Source organism: Pogona vitticeps, chromosome 10 (assembly GCF_051106095.1).
Source record: "Pogona vitticeps strain Pit_001003342236 chromosome 10, PviZW2.1, whole genome shotgun sequence".
Taxonomy (NCBI): domain Eukaryota; kingdom Metazoa; phylum Chordata; class Lepidosauria; order Squamata; family Agamidae; genus Pogona; species Pogona vitticeps.
Window position 1 is genome coordinate 1,468,300 of NC_135792.1, and position 24,993 is coordinate 1,493,292.

The 24,993-nt window shown below is 50.6% G+C and overlaps 1 protein-coding gene across 1 annotated transcript; it reads left to right on the top strand.

Moving 5' to 3' along the window:
• Window positions 1-3,207: 3,207 nt before the first annotated feature.
• Window positions 3,208-24,270, top strand: TCF25 (TCF25 ribosome quality control complex subunit). Its single transcript, XM_020788300.3, has 18 exons — window positions 3,208-3,477; window positions 4,440-4,601; window positions 5,131-5,205; window positions 5,839-5,972; window positions 7,928-7,993; window positions 9,179-9,261; window positions 9,881-10,011; window positions 14,283-14,382; window positions 15,688-15,781; window positions 16,039-16,131; window positions 16,466-16,571; window positions 17,394-17,553; window positions 19,293-19,380; window positions 19,917-20,075; window positions 20,628-20,718; window positions 22,477-22,556; window positions 23,299-23,371; window positions 24,009-24,270. The coding sequence occupies exons 1-18, from the start codon at window positions 3,223-3,225 to the stop codon at window positions 24,171-24,173; spliced, it is 2,115 nt and encodes a 704-aa protein (XP_020643959.3). The 5' UTR covers window positions 3,208-3,222; the 3' UTR covers window positions 24,174-24,270.
• The last annotated feature ends 723 nt before the right edge of the window (window positions 24,271-24,993 follow it).

Genomic DNA, 24,993 nt, shown 5'->3' on the forward strand with positions numbered 1-24,993 from the left:
GGACAGAACTGAGTTCAGTTCATGAACAGCAAGAGACGACGGGTCTTGTCCAGATGCCCGGAAGCCAGCCGGTTCCTCTCAAGGGTCGTTGAGGAGAGTCAGGGAAGGGAAGGGATGCTCAAAGGTCTTCTGACACCTGTTGAGCCCTTCCATCGTCACAACAGGCTTGGGGGGGGGGAAAGGTCCTGTGTTTTTCCCCCAGCTTGCCTTAAGGGTGACTATTTCCAAAAGACGGGCTCCTCTCCTAACTGGCTGAGGCTGCTTCAAAGTCAAGAATTTGCCAGGGCACCAAATGCCCGTTGGCACACTGATTAGGCAGGCACGTTGGGTGGTGGAGTGTGGTTCAAGCAAGGGTGCCACTGGAGGGAAGATGGCCTGGCTGACCTGCTTTGTAGTGACCCCGGTTCAGCTGGGGCACTGGCAGGCCATCCCTTCTCTTCTCCCCATCTTTGTACAGCTTTTTTCCCCCCTCTCAACAACCAGTGGTGAAAAACCTGGCCTCGAGCCACTGAGAGCGCAAGAAAGCAAGCAAAAAGGGTGTGCAAGGAACAGGTGTCCAGTCTTCCACCAAGGGACCAGTTAGTCTTCCCGCAAAACCTGGAGGCACTTGGTATTATCTGAGTTAATTTAAGACTGTGTAAGCTTCTAGGGACAGGAGGTCCCCCTGCAGATAAAGACAGAGACTTAGAGGCGCCTTAAAGATGCAACAGGACTCTTGGCTGTGCTCTGTAGCTTTCAGCATCTTCTCAGTCCTCCTGTCTCGCATATCAACCCACAGAGGCTAACCTGGCCAGCCACAACTTTTCACATGAAGCTCGTGCCCTAGCTCAAATAGGTAAAACGCACTATGGAACATCCAGTTTTCTTGCCAAGTCTGCAGCCCCACCTTACGAGCTGCTGTCTCCCCTTCTCGCTTAAGGGGGGGGAGTGGTGCTCCCTGGTGTGCCCCACATTGTGTCCAGCACCGTGGATACATTGCACTACCTGTAAACTACATACCCCTAACTTACGCAGGCGGTGCTTTATATCGGGTATATGGTTTTATTTGATAGCACACAGCTGGGTATGCAAAGGATCGGTTGTGTACGCAGTTCCTCTGGAGGGATATCTAATTAGGGCATCTCCAGTGGTGCAGAGATCAGGGCTGATGGGAATGGCAAGACTCCCCATGACGGAGGTTTGCAAGGGAACAGAGCTGGGGAACATTTGGCTGTTCCAGCCCTTGGACTACATCTCCCAGAAACCTCTTGCCCTCGACTAGAGTGGGTGGGACGGACTGGGAATAGTAGACCAGGACACAGGTGGTGCCAAAAGTTCTCTCTTTCTCAGGACAAGAGGAAAATCTGAGGGAGGATTAAGGAAGGGAAGCCAGGATTTTGGAGGAGGGTTGATTGAGCCAGTTCCCCCCCCCCCTCCACACCTTGATGCTGGAGAAAAGAAAATCAACTCAGCTGTCGGAACCGCAGGTGCTTCTTTGCGACTGTGGTCCTCTTTCTGTTGCTGTTTGTGCCAATATCTGTTTGCTTGACTTTCTGCCTCGTCGTGCTGCTGTCTCCGGACTTTTAACATGCCTTACTGGCTCGCTCACCGTTTTTCCAATAACTCACTGCGCTCTGTGTCAAAGCAAGAGAGGGAGCGGGACCCTCGCCCTCTTTCTCATAAGCTCTGCTTGCACCTGCTCTGTCTTAGCCAATGTTTTATATGCAGCCTGTACTGTAAAGAATTGTAAATAAAATCTAAAGCGAACCTGAGCTAGCAGTGTGACTGTTTTCCCTTAATAAAGACATATTTTATAAGAAGAGTCACTCTTTAAAAGGTGGGGTTGAAAGTAATGGGAATGGGAATTAATCAGTAGGGATAATCCACAGAAGGGGTGGAAATTTGGTTTTGATGGGGCGATACACAGGAATTTTTGATGCTAGCAGGCAAATACGGATCCTTGCATCCTGCGGATGTTGCTGTATATATATCAGGAGTTTAGCACAGCACACAGGGTCTCTGGACACTGCTTTACCCAAAACAACCACCCTGTGGCAGAAATTAAATGTTGACTTGTGGGAGGTCATCCATGGCTAAAGGTGCAAAAGAGAATCAGCCTGGCACCAAGGCTTGGTCTAGTCCACATTCAGCCACAGAACAAAGAGATCCAGGAAAGATTTAACAGTTCCGTTAATTAAGCTCAATATTTGTCTCAGGGACCAACTCTTACACAGCTAACTCTTCTCTCTCTCTCTCCCCTGATGAGTAGCAAAAATCTTGAACTGCTGGAGAGCTAAATGGTTTACGTCTCAGAGGCTGGGAGTTCAATTCCCCCACTGGGCCTCCTTGACAGGGGCCAGACTCGGCTCTCTTCCAGCTCTGCAGTTCTAAGATTATTATGTTATTATAAACAAGAAAACAGAAATAAATTCTGTAAATGTAGATCGTCTCTATGTCTTAAAATATGTATTTTTAGGCAAACCAGGATCCTCTTTTACACCCCTTTTGGGTGATAAACTTGGTCATCCTCGCCAGAAGCAGTTTACTGGGGCAGGAGGAAAGAGGTGCCAGGCCTGAAAAAGCAGCACATATAAGTCCGGCCTGGGCTGATCCTTGCAGGCAAAGATGATGAACAAAAAGTGGCCCAGGGAAAAAAGGAACTGCTCAGCAGCTTCAGTCTCTGGCTGTAGAGCTGGCGGCTGGGAGTTCAATTCCACACTGTGCGTTCTTGGTAGGAGCTAGATTTGATGATCTAGAGGGTCCCTTCCAGCCCTGCAGTTCTAAGATGATGATGATGATGTCAAACATCCAAATTAAGGTTCAGTAATTCAGCTGGCTGGATAGCTCAGTGGTTTAGATGGGGAGTTCGATTCCCCCATTGTGCCTCCTTGGCAGAGACTGGACTTGATCATCCAGAAGGCCCCTTCTAGCATTGCCGTTCTAAGATTATTAAATTTTAAGAAGAAACATCATCCTCTCCCGCCAGGCTGAGGCTTCCAAGGACCCAAGAAGCAGACACATCTGCGCACGCGCAAACCACTTCCGTCCACCTCCCAGGACGCTCTGGGCTCCTTCGGAGCATAAAGGCGGCCCTCCTTGCCTCGAGGCGCTTGCGCAGAGGGGAGAAAGCGGAAGGAAGGAGGACGTGGTCCGGAGCGGCCCTCCCCGGTTCTCTTTCGGGTCGGCTCCACGCCGGGCTTCCGGTCCGTCGCTGTTTCCAGCTCGGGTCGGGCAAGCTGCGGGATGTCGCGGCGGGCCTTGAGGCGGCTGAGGGGCGAGTTGCGGGGCCAGACGCTGCCCGAGGAGGCGGAAGCGGAGGAGGCGCCCTTGGGGGGCCTCGGCGGGGGAGGCGAAGAAGAAGAAGAAGAGGAAGAAGAGGAGGAGGTGGTGCCGTCCCTGCCGGGAGGCGACGCCAAGAATAGCCTCAGGAGGCGGAGGAGGAGGAGGAGGCCGCCCGGGCAGGAGCCCCTGGGAAGGGTCGCCAACCTCTTCGAACTGGTGAGGGGCCGCCGCCGCCACCACCACCCCGGGCTTGCCCTCCAGCGCGCGGAGACGTTACTTTGGAGGGGGGGACTACAGCTCCCATAATCCTGGGAGTTGTAGCCCCCCCCCCCCCAAAAGGTAGCCTTTCCCAGCTCTGCCCACGCCTACCCTCCGGGCTGGTTCACCAGATGTTCTTGGCCCCGAACCAGCAGATGCCCTCTTCTTCCTTATGTATTATTTATTATCCCCCTCTGTTTGAAACTGGTTAGACGGGAAGACTGAAAGAAACGGGGCCTGCTTAGCCTCGAGAAAAGAAGACTGAAGGGACATTTCAGCGGAATATCAGGAAAATGGTCTTAACTGTTCAAGCAGTAGACAGTGAAACCTGTGACTTAAGGGGAGGTGGTGAGTGCTCCAAGAAAATATTGGAGAACGCTCTGTCCCATCTGCTTCGATTTGGGTTCCTGCATTGAGCAGGCGAATGGATTCAATGGCCTTATAGATCCCTTTCAATTCCATTATTCTTTGAGTTATTGATTTATTTGATTTATATACTGCCCTGTTAGTGACAAGCGGTATTTTGGGTGGTTTGCAATGAGAAAGAAAACGTGCACTACTAAATAGTGATTGTACAAATTATCTTTTACTTTTGTGTTTCTCTTCTCCCAGTAATAGATGTTGAGGGTAGACTGTCATTGTACATGAGTTCTTCTACTAACTGTTTAGTAAAACGTCGGAACAGCCCCTCTGGGTACACCCTACGTGCAATCCTTTCCCTTAAAAGGTCTCTTATTGGAAATGTTATGATCAAAGTTGAGCCTTTTTACGTTCAAGCTATAAACTATTGGCTTTTCCATTACGGGGTCAATTAGTCCATTTGTTTGTATCCTAGCTCTCAAAGCAAAATAATCCTCTGCCACCTTTTCCTCCCCAAATCCCTCCCATTTGTTCATTCATCGAATTTTTAACCTTCACAGATCACCAATGAAGAGTCAGAGGATGATCTAGTATCCAAGGAGGAGAGAGATGATTCCAGGCTGCAGGAGGAAAATGACACAAGAAGTAAAGAGGTGGGCTCTGGGGCTTTGGAGAGTGACAGGAGAAGCCAAGGAGAAGAGGGAGAGCAAGTGGACCATATGGCAAGTATCTTCCAGGCAGCTGAGAGACTAGAACACAGAACTGTGAGGTGCTGTAATGAACATCACGGGCTTATCTCTGGAAGAGAGTAGGAGCCATCTTCCTTGAGCTGTCTTGTATATATAATGTCAGCCTGACAACAACACACTGCTGTCAAATCAAGGCTTCAGGTCTGACCTGGCTTTAGCACAAATTTGCTGTTTTGGGTCTTGTCTGCTTGTGTAGTCTTTTTCTGTATTCCTGAAGATGATCAGTTTCTCTTCTGTTTATTTTATATTTCATGCAGTAAATTGATCTGTACCACAAATATGTAATAAACCTGAATTTCAGTTTAAAAGTGAAAACACATATCTGACGCCTTTTGAATCAGATGAGAAAATTTTTTCGATAGCAAGTGCAACTGTGAAAGTCTAAAATTTTAAAAATTCGATGTAGATATATTTCAGTTTTCCTTTATTTGTTTAAAGTTGTCTGATTCAATCCTGCGATATATATGTCTTACTAGTTACATTTGCTTTTTGTTTTTAAAAGCCTATTTCAAGTACCAAGTCGCGGAAGAAAAAGAAGAAAAGAAAAAATAAGAAGAATGCATCGGGCGATATTATGGTAAATTTGGACTTGGTTTGGGGCTTCTTGCACCAGAATCCAGGTGCCATGAATGTAGGAAGGGACAAGACTGGAAAAGTCCCACTCACCTGATCACCTGGCTTCCAGGATTTTCAAATGCAGGAGGAACCCTGTATCCGCAGGGGATTGGTTCCAAGCTTCTCCTCACAGATGCCGAAAAACAGGGATTATAGCAAACGCTATACATAGCATGGTCTCTGGATCGCTCTAGCGGCCAGTTCTAATAGCTTCCTATATATGCTTTCGGGAATTTTTCTTTTAATGTTTTTAATATTTTCTGACTACGGATAAGTGAATCAGCAGATACTGATCCTGTGGATACAGGGGTTCCCACTGTAGTCATTCATGCTTGTGAAGTTTCACATCTTCAAAACAGGATGCCTGTGACATGGAAATAGACTCGTATAACGGAAGAAGTCAAGGGAAGCGTTGGGAGAGTGATGAGGCTGGTCCAAGGAAGTATTGGTGACATGGGTACTGACGAAGTATAATTAACCTCTCTGGGTATGGAAAGAGGGATGTGTGCCAGTGAGAGCTCCTTTAGCGGTGGTTGAGTCCAAGAAAGGATGAAGCTCTTTTTTTGTTGTTGCTACATTCAATGTTTCTTTCCAGCACCCAGGAGAGGATGATAATACAGAAGACATTGAAAGCATCCTGGTCAGGATTCAGAACTCCAACGGTCCGTCATGTCAAAATGAGAGCAGAATATTCACAGACAGCCGGCCGCTGCTGTACATAGAGCACAGGTGAGAGGCTGACTCTTTCAACAGCAGCTTGACAAACTTAGGGTCCTTGTTACTTGTTCCTGGAGCTAGTGATTGAGGCAGGTCCTTGGCTTGTGGGAAGCAATCAGAATTCTTGCCCCCAAATGCTTTCACTTTTGAGCCCTGGTGGGGAGCCTGTGGCTTCATCAGATGGCGTTGGAATCGGACTGTGGCAGCATGGCAGTGGATCAGGGAGGGTGCAAGCTGTTCCCCCAACATTTGAAGGATCCAGCACACACACCCTGGCCCCACCGAGAGAGTTTTGTTGACACATGGCCTGCATCTGTCACATTTCACCACCATCCACGGGCCTTGCATGATTCCCCAAATGCAGCCATTCTGTCTAGTCATGTCTGCATATGTTCTGTATGTTGGCATTGTGTTCTGCTGTTGGCACAGTGATGATTCTGAATTGCTGAACCTGTTTCTTTTGCTACTAGTGGCCGTATAGATAGAAAAATTCAGGAGGAGCCAGTGTTTCATGTGACTCGTAAGGCAGTATGCTCTTCAGAAGAGTTTTGAGTCCCATTTTTTGCTCTACTGCTTTGTGGCTCAAATTGAACCTCACCGGGGGGGATATCTGTGGCATCAAAGACTGGGAAATTGAGGATGGCAGGGGGGGCAGTTTCATTGGGTGCATAGAGAGACCCGTCGTTGCTCCATCCCTGGTGAGGCCACGCCTTCCTCTGCGGTGCCCTCAGGGTCCAGAAACCTCACCAAATGCACGCTCTGCGCCAGCAGTCCATTTGGGAATGCTGGCATCATGGCTGCTGGGGAATGCTTAATGGGCCAGCACTGAATGGATGCAAGGAGTCAGGGCCTTTTCATTCTATAATTCTGTATCTTCTCAGGCAGGATATGTGGCGTTTCCCCTCTGTTGTCCTTCTACCAGCAGGCCAATGTTTTTTTTTATTTAGATGGGTTCTTGTCTGGCGGTTCCTGTTTCAACGAGGAAAGGATGGGAATCTGATTAATGTTCTGCTTTTTAGTTGTTTTTTGTTTCATCGCTTCTTACCCAGTAGGTGGTGACTTCTAATTGTTTTCTGAGGTTGACGTCATTTTGTGTTTCTTTACCTGTAGCTGTTCCTCCTTTGTTTACCCTCACAAATGATAACACATGAGATTTATTGCACAGTTTGTCCAAGAGGGGGCAGTGCGGACATTTTCTCTTTCTCTCTAGCATTGAGTGGCAGGATTGAGGGAAATCCTTGGATCTGATCTCTCAGGCAGAGTAAAAGCCCGGAGCCCTTGTTCAGTTCTGCCCCTTTCAATAGAAGATGTGAAGTCGGTTATAGCCTTGTAAACACTCAGGGACGGTAAAGGTTGTCTACCCACCGCTTTCCTGGGCCACTCCGGTAGTAGGAATGAGAGAAGGCAGAACCACAGGTAGAAATGCAGGAATTGTAAAAACATCCCTTTGGCAAAGGTGTCTCTGAGCATGGCCTTCAGGGAGAGATGCAGCGAACAGACTGCTGCAATGTTTCCAACTTTTCTGCTTCTTTCTGACAGCCCTGGGGTTGGTGCCTCTCGAGTCTCCTTCAAATTGGTGCTGGAACATTGCTGATAATAACCGTTGCAACAGGTTAAAAAAGTTTATGAACTGCTGTTCCTCCTTAGGAACCACAAGGTGGTGTTTGGAAAACATGGTTTTAAGTTGTTTTTTAAATACACTACATAATCAAAGCAAAAACCAAACCATTAGAAATAGTCAGAGTTGCTGAGAAGCAGAGGATAAATTAAGGCAAACCACCGACTCTGTATTCTTCATTTTACTTTCTCGGCCCCTATCTCTCCTCCCTTTTCCTCTCTTATCCAAATCTAGACGGTGAGTGCATGGCACAGGGATCTGGCCTCCATTTCTTTTGCCAGCCACATTCATGACACTGCAAATTGTAAATGGAAATAAGTAAGTAATAAGATGGGTTTGAATTTTCCAGGAACCTGAATCCAGAAACTGAGCTGAAGAGATATTTCGGGGCACGAGCCGTTCTTGGTGATCAGAGGTGAGCTTCAGCTTTGAACGGGAGGAACACAGGCGGGGTTCCTGTGGGAAACGGAAGTATCTTGTCGTAGGTCTGTGAAATGTGCTTCAAGTGCATGTTTTTCTGGAATCTTAATCATTTAGAGCGAGGAGCCGCGGTTCCAGTTTCAGAGCTGTCTCTGAGGCGAGGATGTTACAGCTTGCTCAGAAGTCACTGAGTGTAAAAAGGAGGAAAGGAAAACCCTCCTTCCATAACAAAAGCCCTAGTGTCTCCCTAGAAGTAGGGTCTTGTTCAACACTTCGTTTTCATCTCACCAGTTTCCCAAGTGCGAGAGGATGGGAGGTGGATTCATATTTGTAGGTCACTCAGATGTGGTTGGCATGAGGAGAAAACAGGGGCTTTGAACTAGAATCGGGAAGCTGTTCCAAGGCCAGCATCCTGCTCAGCCTGTTTCCGTCAAGGGCTGAAGGCAGAGAATTGCAACAGCACAAGAAAGCAGGGACAGGTTTTTGTGGGTGGCAAAGCTGGTAACTCACCAGCATTCTGCTGCCCCGAGGAGTCGTCCTGTCGCTTACCCTGCCCACATGCCAGGTCTTCACCTCCATTTGTGGAACCCCTACATGGGCCTGTATTTCATGCAAGCAATCGGACGCTTGTGGACTCTGTTCTTAAAATATATTTCTTGCAAATACTTTTTGGTTAATGTGGTTGCCTTAGACTCTCCTGGTGAGCTGGGTCACTGGCTGTGCCTGTTGAGAGAGATTCTCGAAAATTGTAAAGCAGATCAGTGACCCTTCCAAGTGTTGATTTCTTCTCTAGATGTTGACACAGGGAGTTTGTAGGCGTTTCTGTTTCTCTGCTGTGGGCAGAGCTGTGGCAAAACACAGCAAAGGACAGAGCGGTCTCTTCCAAAGGAGAGGGTTTGTTTTCTGTTGGGGTGTTTCTCGGTTCTGAAAAGCCACCTAAGCCGTTGTGTCTATATACAGGCAATCCCTGGAAGAAGCCCAGAAAGGATAGCTCTGGGCTTGGTTCTCAGCTAGCCAGCCTTAAGTACAAAGGCTCAGAGGCCCATCTGAAGGATGAGAAGTCTGGATTCTGAATGCAGCCCTTAAGCTGTTCTTGCTCCTAAGGGCTTCGTGATACTCGTTAGCCTTGTACTTATTCTCAAGGCTGCTTGTGGTGCTGAGTAACATTTTTCTTCCGCAGGCCACGGCAGAGGCAGCGCCAGTATGTCCGCAGCACGTGGCTGGCGGTGCCCAAGAACACTTGGCCACGGCACAGCAAAACAGGTGAGTCGTCCTTCCTGTTCCCCGGGGCGAGTCACAGCCCTCGGCTGGCTTCTGGTTCCAAGCGAGAAGACCCCGGCTGGTTGTCCGTTCTGTCAGCTCGGCCGTTCCTTTGAGATGTGAAGAACGGAACGGTGGGTCCCCAGATGGCGAGGCAGGCCCGGCGTGGTGGTGGTGATGGCTGCTTCTTCGGTCTTTCTCTCTCTCCAAGAAGAAGACCGTGATGTTAGCCCGGCCACCCACCCACCCAGTCCTCAGTCTGCCAACTGCCTTTTGGACCTGCTCATGTTTCCTGACCCTTTCAACAGGTAGCCTCCCCCCCAAATAGAGTGCAGGAGAGCACGAGGAGAAAACAAGGCCCTAGGAACCAGTACGCTCGGGGGACGAGGGAGGGAGGGAGGGAGGGAGGGAGGGGAAAGGACCTTGGTTAGAAAGCACAAATTACGCATGAGGCGGACAGACTAGTCCAGCCGGCCTGGGTCAGTTAGGACAGGATGGTGGCTCTAAACCCCCGACGGTATAAATGGTGTCTTTTCCAAGCTTTGCTTCCAAACTGTGGCTGGGCAAAGGAGTTGGATTGGGCCCCTTTTGGGTCTGAACAGCCCTCTTTCCTTGGTTCCAGGTCTCTCCATGGCACTGCTGGACTCCAAGCGGGGGGTGCAGCATTTTGCCTTCGAGCACCATCGCGACTACCAGCAAGTGCAGTTCAAGTTCCTGGATGCAGTGGAATCCATGGACCCAAACAATCTTGTGGTAGGTTTCCAGCTGGGCATGTTCTGGCTGCTGCCGCTGCCGCTGCTGCCGCCACCAGAACCCCAATGTGACCGTTGGAACCCACCAACCCTCATGGCCGTCCCTTTCACTCAGGTTAGGAACCAGGGAGGCGCCCTGCCTTCTGTCTGAGTGAGGTCCTTGGCCCCTCTGGCCCAGTTCCTCGCCGAAAGAAAGGACTGCTCTTGGGAGTCGCCTGGACCTCCCCATCTGGGTGTAAACTCAGGGGGTGCCGACCAGTCACTTATTCTCGGACTGGGAGGAGATAACAGGTTGGGTCCCACAAGGCTCCGTGGTACCTGGGCCCCATCTTCTTCAACATTTTTATGAATGACTTGGGTAAGCAGGGAAGGCTTATCCTATTTGTGGATGACACGGAATAGGGTAGGATAGCTCGTGCCCTGGAAGACAGAAACAAAATTCAAAGAGATCTCGATAGACAGGAGCACTGGGCTGAAGACAGCAGGATGACATTTAGCAGGGATAAGCATAAATTTCGCACCTCATTTGGGATGGGGGAACCAAACACATAAGTTACAAGATGGGGGTAATTGGCTCAATAATACTACAAGCTGGGAAGGATTTAGGAACTGCTGTAGATCATCAGCAGAATATGAGCCAACCGTGCAATGTGGCTGCAAAAAAGGCTAATGTGATTTTGGGATGCATTAAGAGAAATGTAGTCTCCAAATCTCGTGAGGTAGGAGTTCCCCTCTATTCAGCACAGGTTAGGCCTCACCTAGAGTTTTGTGTCCAGTTCTGGACACCACATTTGACGAAGGATGGCAACAGACTGGAGCAGTTTCAGCGGAGCGCAACAAGGATGATCGGAGACTAGAAACTAAGCCCTAGGAGGAAAGACGAAAAGAACTGGTTAGCCTTAAGAAAAGATGACTGAGGGGAGATAAGAGAGCACTTTTCAAATACATGAAAGATAATACAAAGAAAGGACACAATCTCTTCTCGATCATCCCAGAGGGCAGAACAGGTTAAAATGAGCTCAAGTGACAGGAAACCAGATTTTGGCTGAATATTAGGATAAACTTTACTAACTGTTAGAGCAGTTAGTAACCATGGAGCCCATGGCCTCAAGACATGGTGAGCGTTCCAGTGCTGGAGGCTTTCAAGGGAAAATTGAACAGCCATCAGTTAGATCTGCTTTGATTAGGATTCCTGCCTTGAGCAGGGGTTGGATTCGATGGCTTGAAAGGCCCCTTCCAGCTCCGTTTTTCTAGAATTCTGTGGTTCTGTGATAATCATCCTGCGTGCTTACTCATCTTCAGGTGTGATCTAGATTGACAGGTCCCTGCCAGAAGAGTTCTCTAAAATCTAGCATTACCGGCCACACGGCTTCTGCATCTGTTTGTGTTACTGTCGCTGTCTGCGTGCATACGTAACGTTGATTTTGTAACATAACAAATCCCCCAGGATAAGATCAAACGGGCGGCGAGAGCTCCAGTTCCTTGTGATTAATGAAGTGAGTCTTTCCATATGTCAGCGCATGATGCAGGAGGAGTTCGCATTTCATTTGAGTTTACAAAGAGGGTTTTTGTGTCTTCCAAGATTTTCCCAACTACCTGCCAACGCTTTTGTCCCCACCCGTGTTTTCATCTTGTGTTGTTTTGGAAGCTGTCGATATCACTACCATCACAATGTCCTGAGACAATGAGTTCCGTGGGCTTGACTTCCATGGCCTTCTCCCCCCCCCCGGGCCCTCCCAAACACCCAGGGGTCTCTCTTGGTTCTCACTAGTTGCAGAGAGCCTTGGCTGCTTCCGTGGAGGAGGAGAAGCACCTGGTTCTGTGTCGCTCTACAGAGTGCGTTACCCCAGCGTGGCGTAGAGGTTATAAGAGCTGTAAAGTGTCCTGTTCCCAAGGAGTCCCTTTTACAAGAGCTGGCCCACAAGAGGGGGGGGGGCTCTAGAAGAGGAGGCACCGCCGGCGTGTTGACTTTCCCTTCGGCTGGGAACGGAGGGCTGGCTGGGGTAAAAGCACTGTGTGGCTCTTCATAGACAAAAGGCAGTGGTGCTATTTATAGATCTTTTGCCAGCTTTGAAGGAGCAGATGCCTGATTCTTTTTGGTACTTAGCAGAACAGACCCCGCATTGAGGCTTTTATTGAGCACGTCCAAAGGGTTTAAACTGGGCAACAACATTGATGGCACACACTAGACAGGCAGAAGCCCAAATCGTCCTTAACCTAATATTAGTATAATCGAGACATTGAGTTTGGGAAGCCCCCAACCCGCCCACTGCAAATTCCCCCTCCCCTCCCCTTTTCTAACAAGGGCCAACACACACAGCCCTTTGAAACTGCTGGACGGATAGAGCAGCCTTTGTCTGAGGACAACTCATGCTTTCCCCAGCCTCACTTGTTTGCTGCGCAAGGGCCAGAAAAATAGGAAAGAGCCATTCAGAGCGTCCGCCTGGCCCACGGAGGCTATGCACGCAGCAGTAGGAACGTCAGCTTTGACGATTCGGGCCAGAGTTGGACCCACAGTCTCTTGATTTCACCCTTGGGTGGCCAGGCCAATGCCTCGGGGGAATCTCACTCCTGGAGTGCTCGGGAAGGGGCCTGGACTAAGTCCCCGCAGAGCTAGCAATGGTGCAAGTGTGTCCAACACCGTTTGGAGGGGTGTGAACCCCCCCCCGCCCTTTAGGTGTGCAGAACCCCAGAGTTCTGCCTGCCAATGCCCCCCCTTGGTCCTGCCCCACACCTCACTCCTTTGGCTTCCTTTGGCTTCTGGTTATAAGGTCATTTCTGGTCCGGGATCCAGCAGAGGCGTTGCGGATTTCCACTTTTGGAGGACAGCTGCAGCTGTAGTTCAGAAGTGCACATCTGCACACCTGTTGTGGGCTGTAGCTCCCCCCCCGCGCGCATTGCCGCCTTCCATTGGGCACCTCCCATCCACAGTCTTTGGAAACGGAACTGCTGCTCTCTTGCTTTCCCTCTTTCAGAGCTGAAGAGGGTGCTTTGGACATCCAGGGGTTCAGTGCTCTGCTACTTAATCTTGCTGGTCACATGAGAAGAAGCATAAGCAAGGGGTCTGGGTGGATGGTGGAATGGGCAGGAGCCCCTGGGTCCGCATGTGTTATAGTCCTTTTGGTCTCCTGCTGAGCCCAGCAGCCTTGTGTTTCCTTCTGCCTGGAAGGAGCAGCTGGAGGCAGTGGGTCACTGCCAGGAGTGGGTATGTTCACATCCTTCCAGCAGCAAATAGCAGCAGCTGGGTTCCCGTGCTCTTTACATTGCCTAAGTTTTGATGCCCCAGGTCAAAGCACATATATTTATAGCCAGTTTTTTGTTTTTTTAAAAAAGGGAAAAGCAAAGTGGATAGCTTCAGTCTAAAACAAAGGCTTCTATTTATGACTCAGGTGTTACGTAGCTTGTTGATAAATACGGTGTTGTTTTCTTCTGTGCAGCCATAAAATATGAATGTAGGGGACCAGCCCTGCGGCTGTTTTCTCCTGAGTGGAGTGGAAGGGCTTGCCAGCACAGCGATCAGGGGGATGTTTGTAAGCAGGGTTAGTTATGCAAAAGCACAGGGAAATTAGATTCCATCTCTGAATACATGGATTTTATTTTATTTTTTTTAAAAAATCAGAAAGAACTGTTCACATTGCATCGCATTGACTGAACCTAGAATTGTGCAGATTTGGAATGTAGGGAGAACAGCAGAATTTGGGGACAGGAAATACCACGAGAGGGGAAATGGAGGCCAGTGAAAGTGTCGGAGAAGACGTCTGGGCAGGAACCCACAAGGAGGGGGGTAGCTGAAGGTCAGGCCTGAACCTCAAAGGCAAGAATAAGCTCTGAGTTGCCTCCGTCTCCCTTTCGTGAGCCTCCTGGATTCTCTCTTTCCCTCCCCTTCCCTCCCCAACTACAAAAGCCAGAATGTGTTCAGAGTGGAATAAAAAGCTGACGGAAAGTTAAAACCCTTCTGGTGCCACCTTCTGCCTGGTGAAATGGGGGTGGGGTGGTGGGGTGGGGGTGTCGCAGAATGCTCCTGCTGTTGTCTAGGTCGGTGAGAAAGCAGCAAAGAAGGTGCGGCTTGACCCCTTGCCATGGGGTAACCCCTTGGCCGTCTCCCTGCCCTCTGGCCGGTTCTGGGGATTGCTCCCCGCCGGTTCCCGATGGATCCTCCTGCTTTTTAGAGTATTGTTCATGTCTGCTCAGACCTGCCGAGATCTTTGGGGGAGCTACGTTTCCAAACCAATACCCCACACCCTACTCCCGGCTTTGTCTCTCCCCGAACAGCTTCTGCTCCAGATGAATCCTTCCCACGTGGACTCGCTCCTGCAGCTCAGCGATGTGTGTCGGATGCAGGAGGACCAGGAGATGGCCAGAGACCTCATCGGTAAGACTCGCCAGGCCACCGGGTGAGACGGCTTGGCAAGGGCATCCTGGAGAGAGGAGAGTTCAGCTTTCCTGGACTCCCACGTTCCTCTGCGGAGGGCCTGCACTTTCCTTTCTTTAAGGTTACCCACTTCTAGGTTATCTCGGCCATTGGTTCTAACCAGGCCTTAGTCCTGGTGCATAAAACTGAGTCAAGCAGACCTCAGTTGGCCAAAACGTCCTGGGCGTGCTTGGGTTTCCTGTCTCACCATCAGTGTAGCACGAGGAGAACCCAAGGGTGCCCTCTGGACACGTTGTCTCACGTGCGTAGCTTGCCTCCCACTGGTGTCCAGAGCAGGGGGAATTTGTGAGGTTCCCACAAGAAAGGCTTTCCAAGTACTTAGAGTAAGGAGTCCCTCTCACCCCTTCGGGAGAGCCGGCACGAATCGGGGCCTTCTCAGCCATGGCACTTTGTCCTTGGAGCTGCATGGTAGCTGAAGACCTCTCCCCCCCCCCCCCCCCCGTTCTTGGGTGTTCGGAGTCTTGCGGTTTGATTAAGAAGTAATGGTGGGCCATGTGTTTACAGTGGAATAATTGTTATGCCAGGGAGTCCCGCCTCCTGACCTACAGGAGAGAAAGGCTCCGATTTTCTGCAGAGGGGTAGACACTGGTCAGCTGGTGCTTTGGCTATAGTGTTTCCTTACGGAAGGAGTGGGAAATCTCCAGACTTGAGGTTGAAATCCTGGCTCTCCCAGAGTTTACCGGTAGTGGTGGGGTGACTCCTTCCCATGGCACTACTCTTTGGGGGATTTCCTCATTTTCAAATGGGGTCACACACACACCCCCAATTTCTGAAAGGCTGGAATCCTCCAAAGACTTACTCAATGGTCAGTAAAAGCATTCAGCTCTGCCAAACTGGTATTTTGCTTCCTGCCCTTGAGCCTTTGGGACCCACCCCCCCCCCCCGCTCTTGGAATGAGCTTGGTGAAAGCTGTGCTTCCTGCCATCCTTTCAGTTCCCTTCTTCTTGCTGACCATCAGCTGGCAACCTTCACATGGGGGTATCTTTCCAGCCACAGCCGCTGGCCACACAAAGGCCATGAACTTGGCTGTTGTTTTCTTAAGCCCCCCCCCTTTTTCCCCCCCAACTTGGTTTCAGGCGGTGTGTTGTGTAGGTGAAGTCCATACATTTTCCCCCTCTTCGCCTTTGGGCGAGAAATCTTTATAAATATTATAAAGACTTTGATGTTCTGGATGGCGACTCAGCTGGGCTCCCCTTCCCACCCACCCCCTCCTCCTCCTCCTCCTCCTCGGTGCCTCTTTTCCAGAGCGAGCCCTCTACACCCTGGAGTGCGCCTTCCACCCGATGTTCAGTCTCACCAGCGGGACCTGCAGGCTGGACTACTGCAGGCCTGAGAACAGGTAAGCAGCTCACCGTTGGTGCTGGAACGAAGAGAGGGCCGGAGTGCTCCTGTTTTCCTTGCAAGGCCCAGAAGAGCAAGCCCCGCCTGGCTGCCCTGGGCTTCGCAGGGGGGCGCTTGTCCCCAGGCTCTGGAGAAGCGCCATCGCCATCCTGGCCCCCCTCTCCTTCCCCACCCAGACCGAAGGTGATCAGAGCCTGGTGTTCTAGGGCCTGCCCTATTAACGGTGCGCCTTTCCTTCCTGCTGGTCCTTTGCAGAGCTTTCTATCTGGCTCTCTTCAAGCACATGGTGTTCCTCGAGAGGAGAGGCTGCCCTCGCACAGCCCTGGAGTTCGGCAAGCTTATTCTGAGGTAACAGCCAGCCGGCTCCCGTTGGCCTTCCTCCGGGTTTTAGATTCAGAGAAGGGAGAAAGGTTCTCTCTTATCTCGGCCTTGAGGACCAGACCTTCCGTGCGCAGCTTTCTATGTTGTGGTGGAAGTCGTTCAGAGAGTAGCTCATTGGTAATGCTTTTAGCATAACTGCATCCCATGGGGAAATGGAGGGCAAGTTTGCTTTGGGTCAGTCTTGAGGGGAGGAGATAGCCGGGGGCATCTTTGACCTCGTCTGATTTCTCCTGTTTCTCTCCTCACACATATGCGTGCGCACACACCCCCGGCCCCCCTTAATCTCTCTCCATCTCCAAAGCCTTGATCCAGAGAACGACCCACTCGGCGTGCTGCTGATCATTGATTTCCTGTCACTCCGAGCGAGAGAATATACCTTCTTGACGCGCATGTTTCACGAGTGGGAGGTGAGCGGCTAGCAGGTGGCCCAGCAGGAAGCGCCCGCAGGATCGAAGGCAGCCAACCTCCTGGGGCTGCTGCCCTGTTGGGGTGAGAGCGAGGCTGGCCGTGGGAGGACGGGCGGGTTCGGTTCCACCAGGCTGTGTTGCTGGGAGGCCAGGCCTCTGACCCTCTTTTGGTCAGCTGGAGCTCAGCTGTCCACTTCCAAAGGGTGCACGTTTTCCCATATAATGCTATTTATGCGTTCTGTCTTCCCTTCTTCTATCCCAGCCCTTGCAATTAAAATGTAGAACTTGGAATGGATTTCTTTTGGCAGGAACATAGGGAGAGAACTCATTTTTGCAAATTCTTTTGCGGTGAGTTTTGGCAGGATACGTGTCCACCAGGTTCTTCTGGAGGATTCTGTATGCCGGACCTCCTTCTTAGGCTTTCGGTCCATAGCTTTCTTCCCGGGATGAAGACCTGTTTGCAAGAAAACTATTATTTTTCACAAACGGCCTAAATTTTAGGGCCATGCCACTCAGAGATAAGGGAACAAGACAGTTCTTGCCGTGGGGTTTCTAATTAAGAGAAAATACAAGAGAAATGGGGAAGAGGCGAAAGGATGTTGAGCAAAATCCAGCGCCCGTAAGGCAAAAGCACTTAAAGGGCATGATGACTGAGAGCATCTGCACGTGAAGACCTTCAGAACAAATTGACAGGATGTTCTCAGACTTTACGAAGTCGTGAACTGGCAGGACGTGCCTTTCAGAAATGAAACAAGCTGTCCAGAGGATGGACTGGATCATGTGTGGTGCCCGTTCTTCTGACCCGACTGCCTTGCTTCCTAGGGTCACCGGAACCTCTCCCAGCTCCCGAACTTCGCCTTCTCAGTCCCTCTGGCCTATTTCTTTCTGAGTCAGCAGGAAGACCTCTCAGATGCCGAGCTCAGCCAGGCCCACGAAAGAGCTGCCAGCCTCCTCCAGCAGGCGCTGGTCATGTTTCCTAATGGTGAGCTGGTCTGCAAGAGGCGGGTAGCTCTGTGTGAGGAACAAACGGGAGGCCGTGGCATAGGTGGGCGTTGAAGGGAGGCCGCGAGGAGAATTGGACCAAGGACAAACCGATTCCTTGGTTTGGGCAAATTTAATAAGTTTGGGGATCCAGAGGGCAGTCTCCATGTGAGTTACCAAACTTCCCAGTTGCATTCAATGTCCTTTCCCAGGAGAAAAGGTAGGAGACTGTCAGACTGAGTTTGGGCAAGCCACCTGTTTGGGATGATGGAATTGCATGTTTCCTACATAGACAGAGTTTGACTAAGTGACTGTCCAGGGATCTTCAAACTCCACAGTTCTGTGATTCCGTTTCCAGAACAGTTATGAAACAGAATTAGAAGTCTGGGGGAGTTTAAAGATTTCCTTTTCTGGAGGCTTCTATTTCATTAAAGAGAGAGAGAGAGCGCTGAGAGAGCCTTTCTGCTGTGGATGATTTAGCTCCTAGGGAATCTCCCTCGGCTCTGTAACCCACAACGACAATCCGCTTACTGGTTCCCACAGAAATGTCTCTATTAGCTGCTTGGTTTGTGAAGGCATGGGGGACAGTAGGGCCCAGGTGGGTCATTCCCATAACGAAGAAAGCTGCAATGAGAGCAGATCGGCTCTCCCATCCACTTTGCCTGCCCTTCTTTGTGAATAAAGCCCTGCTTATTCTCTCATGAGGATTGGTGTGCAAGAAGGCAGGGTTGCTAAACCACAGGCCGGGTTGGGGGTGTGTGTGCTTTCATCCCATTTTCCCATGACTAGCTGTCTCCTCTTGGTACACGCTTCCCTTCTGAAGATGCTCAGATCCTCCCTTTCATCTGGCTGGGGCTTGGGCTGCTTTGGCGGGAGCCCAGCTGGCTCTCACCCTCTCGGCCTGACAGCTCCCAAGATGGCCCAAACAGTTTGGCTTTGATGGACCAAAATATATATTTTCCTCCAAGCAGCTTTTGATGGCAGTATCCGGCGCCATTTTCATCAGGGGAAGGCAAAATATTAACTCAAGCAAAAAGCTAACCTGAAATACCTCAAGAGGCCATCAAAACTAGCCGGGTCAACTTTCAGACCAAACTCAGGCAGATGGTTTAATGGCAGCGTGTGTTGCTTGCAGAGCCATCTCATTCAGAATGTGTCTTTGCGGTGAGAGGAATCGGGAAACAGCTGTCAGGCTGCAGTTATTCGGGGCTGTTGGCCGAGGGGCCGTTCTTGCTTTAGGTTCAGAGAGAAGAAGGTTCTCTCCTCTCCGCAACGCTCTGGAAAGCAGAGGGGTCTTAACGTCCTCATGGTTCTGAAGGGTTACAGAAATGATGCTTCCTGCACACAGGAGCAGCCGTGGACAGAAACATTTGGGGTTGAAAAGCTTGAAAAACCTCCTGGGATCAGAGTCAGGCCGACAGGGTGCCAACTGCCCTCTGATCCTGCCGGTGGGCGCAGCCAGCCACTTGACCCTTGTGAAAATGGGAAGGTGGACAAGAGAGAGGCTTCCTTTGTCTCGATGTAGCCTCAGGGCTCAGTTGATATCCTTAAACTGAGCCTTGATTCCTCCTGTTCTCTTTGAAAGGCCCAGTTCAGTGCAACAGAGCTTGGCACTTTGAACGGCATTAGCCCTTGGAACAGCTTGAAACCCATACTTCCTTGCTGCGTTCAAACAGTGGCCTGTTTGCTATAGATAGCTCTGTGTGCCTTCTTCACCCACCCACCCTCTTCCTTTCCCAGTCCTGATGCCTCTGCTGGATCGCTGTAGCGTGCAGCCAGACGCCACGGTGGCCTCCCACCCGTTCTTCGGAGTAGATGCCCAGCTAAGGTCAGGAGCGTGTGTGGGAACGTGCTTCGCCAGTGCCCAGGAAGGCGTGAGCCTTGCCAAACGGGGAGGGAAGCGGTCGCCAAACCATGTTGCTCTCAGATTTCAGGGCGCAGGGAGCCCTCAGGAGGGGCCAAAGCTTCCAGAATGCCTTCTTCCTGGGAGCACGGAGGACGTTGTTTGAATGGGGGTGAGGTGGTTGCATGTCAGGGCTCTCAGTCCTTGAGATCAGATCGGCCAGGGGCTTCTTTTGAACCTGGTTTCCCAAGGAGGGGCAGTGGAAAGGCTGGGGTGGAACCCACAGTCATGCCCTACTGTGACTTGGGAAGGGAAACGAAAACCCGCTGTGGAAGCGCCTTGATCTCCTCTCCCTTCGCCCCTCTGTTCTGCCGTGGGCAGCCCTGTCATGCTGAACGGCACATGGGAGGGAGGCCCTTGGCCATTTTCTTCTCAGAAGCACCTCCTCCTCTCAGAGACCCCGAGCGGACACGGTGGAGCGCTCTGCCCTCTTCGTCATCAGGATTGCCTTCTCCCTGCAGTTCTCCTCCTGCATTGAACCAGCTGGTCTCTCTCTATCTCGGGAGAAGCTGCTCCCTCTGGAAGGACCCGGCCGTGATGGCCTGGCTAGAGACCAACGTGCACGAGGTCTTGCGGACGGTGGACTCCAAGGACCCGAGGTTGGAAGAGGCTGAGCAGAAGTGAGTTGGGCCCCGGCTGGGAGGGAGCTTTCTTCCTCCTGCCCAAGACTGGTGGGCGCTTGGACGTCAGAAGAGCCACCTCTGACCCCTGCACCTACCCAGATGCGCCAGCCCCCGTTGCCTGCACACACACTTTCCCCCTCCCCAAGGGCTCCTTGCTCGGTGGGTTGCTTGACATTTGTTCAGTGGCGTTCTTGCCTTCGTATTCCAAGGAGGAGGCGGGGTTGAAGCTTGCACCATCCGATCAGAGAAATTAACTGGTGGCTGGACTGGGCTTCCTGTCTGGTTAGTTAGTGACTGCTTTCTTTTTCTCTGGGTCTGCCAAGATCAGGCCGAGTGAGCTTTCTGCCCATCATTCCCTCCCGTCTTTCAGGGGTCACCCTGTGTGAAAGTAAGGCTCCAGCAGCAGCCTTTGCTGAAAAGAGGGCAGGGCTAATGAAAAGCGCAGGCCGAGTGAGAGAAGAGAGTGACTTCCAGGATCGGTTCCTCTCTCCTTGCAGCCTTGGGGTCCCGTAACATGTCCTCTGCTTCTTTGTCTTCTCCTGTCCTCAGGCGAAAAGCCAGGTACCAGAACGCTCCCAGGAACGTTTATCGCCATGTGATCCTCTCAGAGATCAAGGAAGCCACTGCCGCTTTGCCTCTGGTGAGGGCTCTGAGGGTGATGAGCTGGGTCGGGGACAGATGGCATATAGACCTCCACGTTGTCTGGAGATTTCCTGTGCTGGACTTTCCTGGAGACTTAAAACTGTGACCCTCCTGGTCTCTCTCCCAACCCTTCCAATCCTTGGGTTATGCAGCTGGCTTGGACAGGGGCGGTGGAGGAGCGGCTCTGCCCTCTCCCACCTCTGGAAAAGAAGCACAGGAGCTGGTGACGGGGAAGGGGACATTGGGCCTCTGCGGATTCCCAGTCTTTCCCTTGCAGTTTTTTTTTGGGGGGGGGGATTGGTCTTAGTGTGAGCAGTTATCCTGTAAGTTCCAATTAATATTCATCTCTTAAATACTTAATAACATTTCCCATTTTTCCTTCAAATATTGTTTTCATTCTTCATTTCTCCTCATCCGAGTAATTTAACAATAAACATTCTGACTTTCCCCAATTTACTTTTAATCCTGTTATACCCTCGAATTTCTCCAAATGTAATTTAAGCCTTTCTGCTGTTTCTATTGGATTTTTAACTATTAATAATGTGTCATCAGCAAACAGGTTTATCTTACCATTTTCTTTATATTCTATTCCTACAATCTGTTTATCATCTCTATCTGTGCCAGTCATTCTATCATCATTGTAAATAATAAACGAGATAAGGGGCAACTTTGTCTTGTACCTCGGCCTAGGTATATTGTCTCAGTTATTCCACCATTAACTATTACTCTAGCTGTATTCTGTAAATAGAATTGGTGAATCATCTGCCTAAAATTAGGTCCAAACCCTAGATATTTAATTAATGTCTTCAACGTATCCCATTCCACTGAATCAATTGCTTTAAATATGTCTAACGATAGTACAATAGTAAAATTGTTTTTCTGTAATCTTCAATTTTCATTATAGAAGGAGTTTTACTGGTATATAAAGTTTTATAAAATGTTTGAAATGCTTCCAATTTCTCCTTCATTTTTTACATCTTTTTCCATTCAAATCTTGTATTACTCCTGTATTACTTTTATTAAGCATCAATCCCCTTGAAGAAATAAAAAACCTTGGGGTTTTGTACCCGTTGAAGGCTGGGGCGGGAGTCATGCGCTCTGCCCCAAGGAAGTATTCATTCTGTTACAGTTAACGAGTATCTTAAACTCAGTTCTTAAAGTTTCTTTAAATCTGATGTTTACTGCTTGTACCCAACCCCGAGATCTGTTTGCATAGGTTGGATTAGAAGCATTTTTATAGATCAAACAAGCTGCTTTTGTCTGTGAGTCCTCCAAGGCAATTCTCCTTTATTTTCCTTGGGAAAAGGCCAAATTTGGTTTCCGAAAAGTAGCTCGGTTCTGCTGCTCTCCTAGCTCACGCAACCCCCCCCCCTTCCTTTTGTCTCTTGTTTTCAGAGTGTCAGCCTTCAGGTAGAAACCATTGCCTTTTTGTTATTTTTTCGGGCCATGTCCACCCGATGGCAGCTGGTCACGGGAAGGGAGATCAGCCCCACCGCCTCTGCTGAAAAACCTGAACCGTTTCCATTCAGGCTGTTAACAACTTTTTACAAACCAGTCCCTGGAGACTGCTTGTTTTCCTCCTCCTCTCCCATCCCTTTTTCCTTTTGTGTCAAGACCCCTTAGCTGTAAGGCTGTCTTAAGGAGCTTGATTCATGCAATCTGCTCTAGGAGCATTTTTTTAAAAATCAAAATGCTATAAATAGAGGAGGAAAACAACCTCATAACTAAATTCTCTTTCCTTCCCCCTCCTCCCCAGGAAGTGACCTCCCAGCCTATAATGGGATTTGATCCCCTGCCGCCTCTGGACTCCATCATTTCTTACACAAGGCCAGAAAGGTACACCCCTTGGTCTCTTCCTTTCCCACCCGATCTGTGGGCTTCGGTAGCTGAAACACTGGCTTTGGCTGGTCTCAGCCTTGGACAGAAGCTGGAATACTGGCCTGAAAAATCCCAGCCAGGATTTTTCCAGACACTGGGCTGTCCCAGAAGTTGCCGTTTTCTAGGCATCGTTGTTTCAAAAGCTTTAAACGAGGGTGCTTTGGATCAGGAGAGCAGAGGGCTTGTCCTGTGCCATGAAGCAGAAGTCTCTCTCCTGAACCCTTGCCATCCTGATATCGCTTTGTCTCTCCCCACGGTGGTTCTGAGCATGGAAAAGATCTGTGTTTGGGCCACAGCTCCCAGAATCTGATAGCCACTGGCTATGCTGTGTTGATGATTCTAGGAGCTGTTTTCCCACCAAAAAACCAAATATCCCCTAAATGTCCCATGCTGTGAACTGAGATGAAGGACAGCTCTCTTCCCCCTCCTCTCTTCCTTCCCACCACACATCTGAAGGCTCCCCCGACAGCCTTGCAGACTCGGTCAGGCTAGGAGGGAATCATTTTAGCGCAAGGCCACTGAGCGGCTGGCTCCTCCATAAATGAACGTGGGTGTGGACTCCGTTTCCCCTGGTTCTTCTCTGGCATTCCCGGTTGTCAGAAGGGAGTTGAAAAGGAGCGTCCTCCTCTTCTTGGAGAGGGGCTCATGGGATGTGTTCCTGACCAGACCTTGGTTTTCCTTTTTCTTTTCTTCCCCCTAGGACAACCCACCCGTCCAATGAAAGCACTTTATCTCTCTTCTTCCGCTCACTGTTGCCAAACTTCAACCTGCAGGTGAGTTGAGTGCGACGGGAATGGCTTTGGGGAAGCGGGGATGGATTTCGGACATCCCGCACACAAGGGCGACCTCCCCCCCCTCCCCATTTGGGAAATGTGCCTTAGAGCTTCTGGGCCGCCTGGTCTCCCTTACTCTCCCCTATAAGAACCTCAGTGGCTGAACTCTCTCGGAAGGTGCTGGACTCGCCTTCAGTGGAGGTTTTCCAGCTAAGGCCTCTGTCCCTTAAGCCTGAGGAAGGTGGGGAGCTGCTTTATAACAGGTCGTCCATCAAATCCAATACGGTTCGCTCTGACTGGCAGCCATGGCTTGTTAGGATTCCAGGCAGGATTCCTCCCCAGATTTCTGGGATTCCGTGAAGGTCTTTCCCTTCTGTTCTCATCACTCCTGGCCTCGCTGAGCTTCCAAGATGAGACAAGACCCGTGTGTTGGGTTGGAGCTAACCAAATATAAGAGGAGGTTGAGCGGAAAGCTTCTGGTTATTGTAGTGGCGGGGGGGGGGTTTCAAGAATGTGTCAGAAACTTTGTAATCCTTGTTCTCTAGCCCTTCCACTCCCGAGTCCTCAAGGCCTGGGCTTTGTAGTCCCGCAGCCGAAGGGTGCTTTGTTCTCCTTCCTGTCACATGCTGTGTTTCAGGGGGAAGCTGGAGCCGGCAGGGAGGAGGATCCGGGCGCCGGGCAGAACCTCAACCAGGGTGTGAACCGACTCATGGCAGCCATGCGGGACATGCTGGCCAACATCCAGTTCCAGGAGCCGCCCCGGGACGACAACCCCGAGATGGATGGAGGAGAGTGGGACTGACCCCTTTTGCCCCAGACACACTCACCCTCCTCCTCCTCCCACCCCCCTCCCTCCCAAGGGATCTCCCCCGCCATGAAATAAACGGATCAGAAGGACAGGATGTTCTCTGTGTCTCGTGCATACACCCCTACAAGATAGGTAGCCTCGCCCCGCATGTCAGAAGCAGGGGGCCAACCTTGGCAAAGCCATTTGGGAAGCGGCCCCTCCAGCCACTGCTGTGCTCCAGAAGTCGAGTTAGAGAACCATCATCCTGAGGGTCATCGAGTCCTTTCCCTGCGGCTGAGGCCGGGGATCCCACGCTTCCAGCCTCCCCAATGGATGGCCCTCCGGTGTTTCGTTTGGAACTTTCCAACGAAGGAAGGAGTCACCGCCTTCCGAGGTAGCCCTTTCCACTCTTAGATAAGATCTACCCCATGCAACCTGAGGACATTTTTCTGGGAGGGCTGTGAGATGTAAGAATCTGCTCCAGGGCTGAGCGAAACAAGGTGCGAGAGATCAGTTCTCTCAAGTTTTAAAAGCAGCTGCTTAGGACAAATTTGAATAAGAGCTCTGGTGCTGAGGGAAGAGGTGCTGGCCCCCTCATGTCATCTTCCTGATCAACCAACCCAACCACCCACCCCCTCAAAAAAGGAACACACTGAGATTGCAGCAGCTGCCTCTTCTGGGGGGAAATGCTGTAATTCCCTAAGTGCGACGGCGTGTGGGGTAGTAGGGGAAGACTCTAGAGGAAAGAGGTAAATTTGCCGTGTCTCTCTCCCCGGTCTTGATCCAGCCTACTCCCATGTTGTGAAAACACCAGCAGGAGAATCAACAGTGGGCC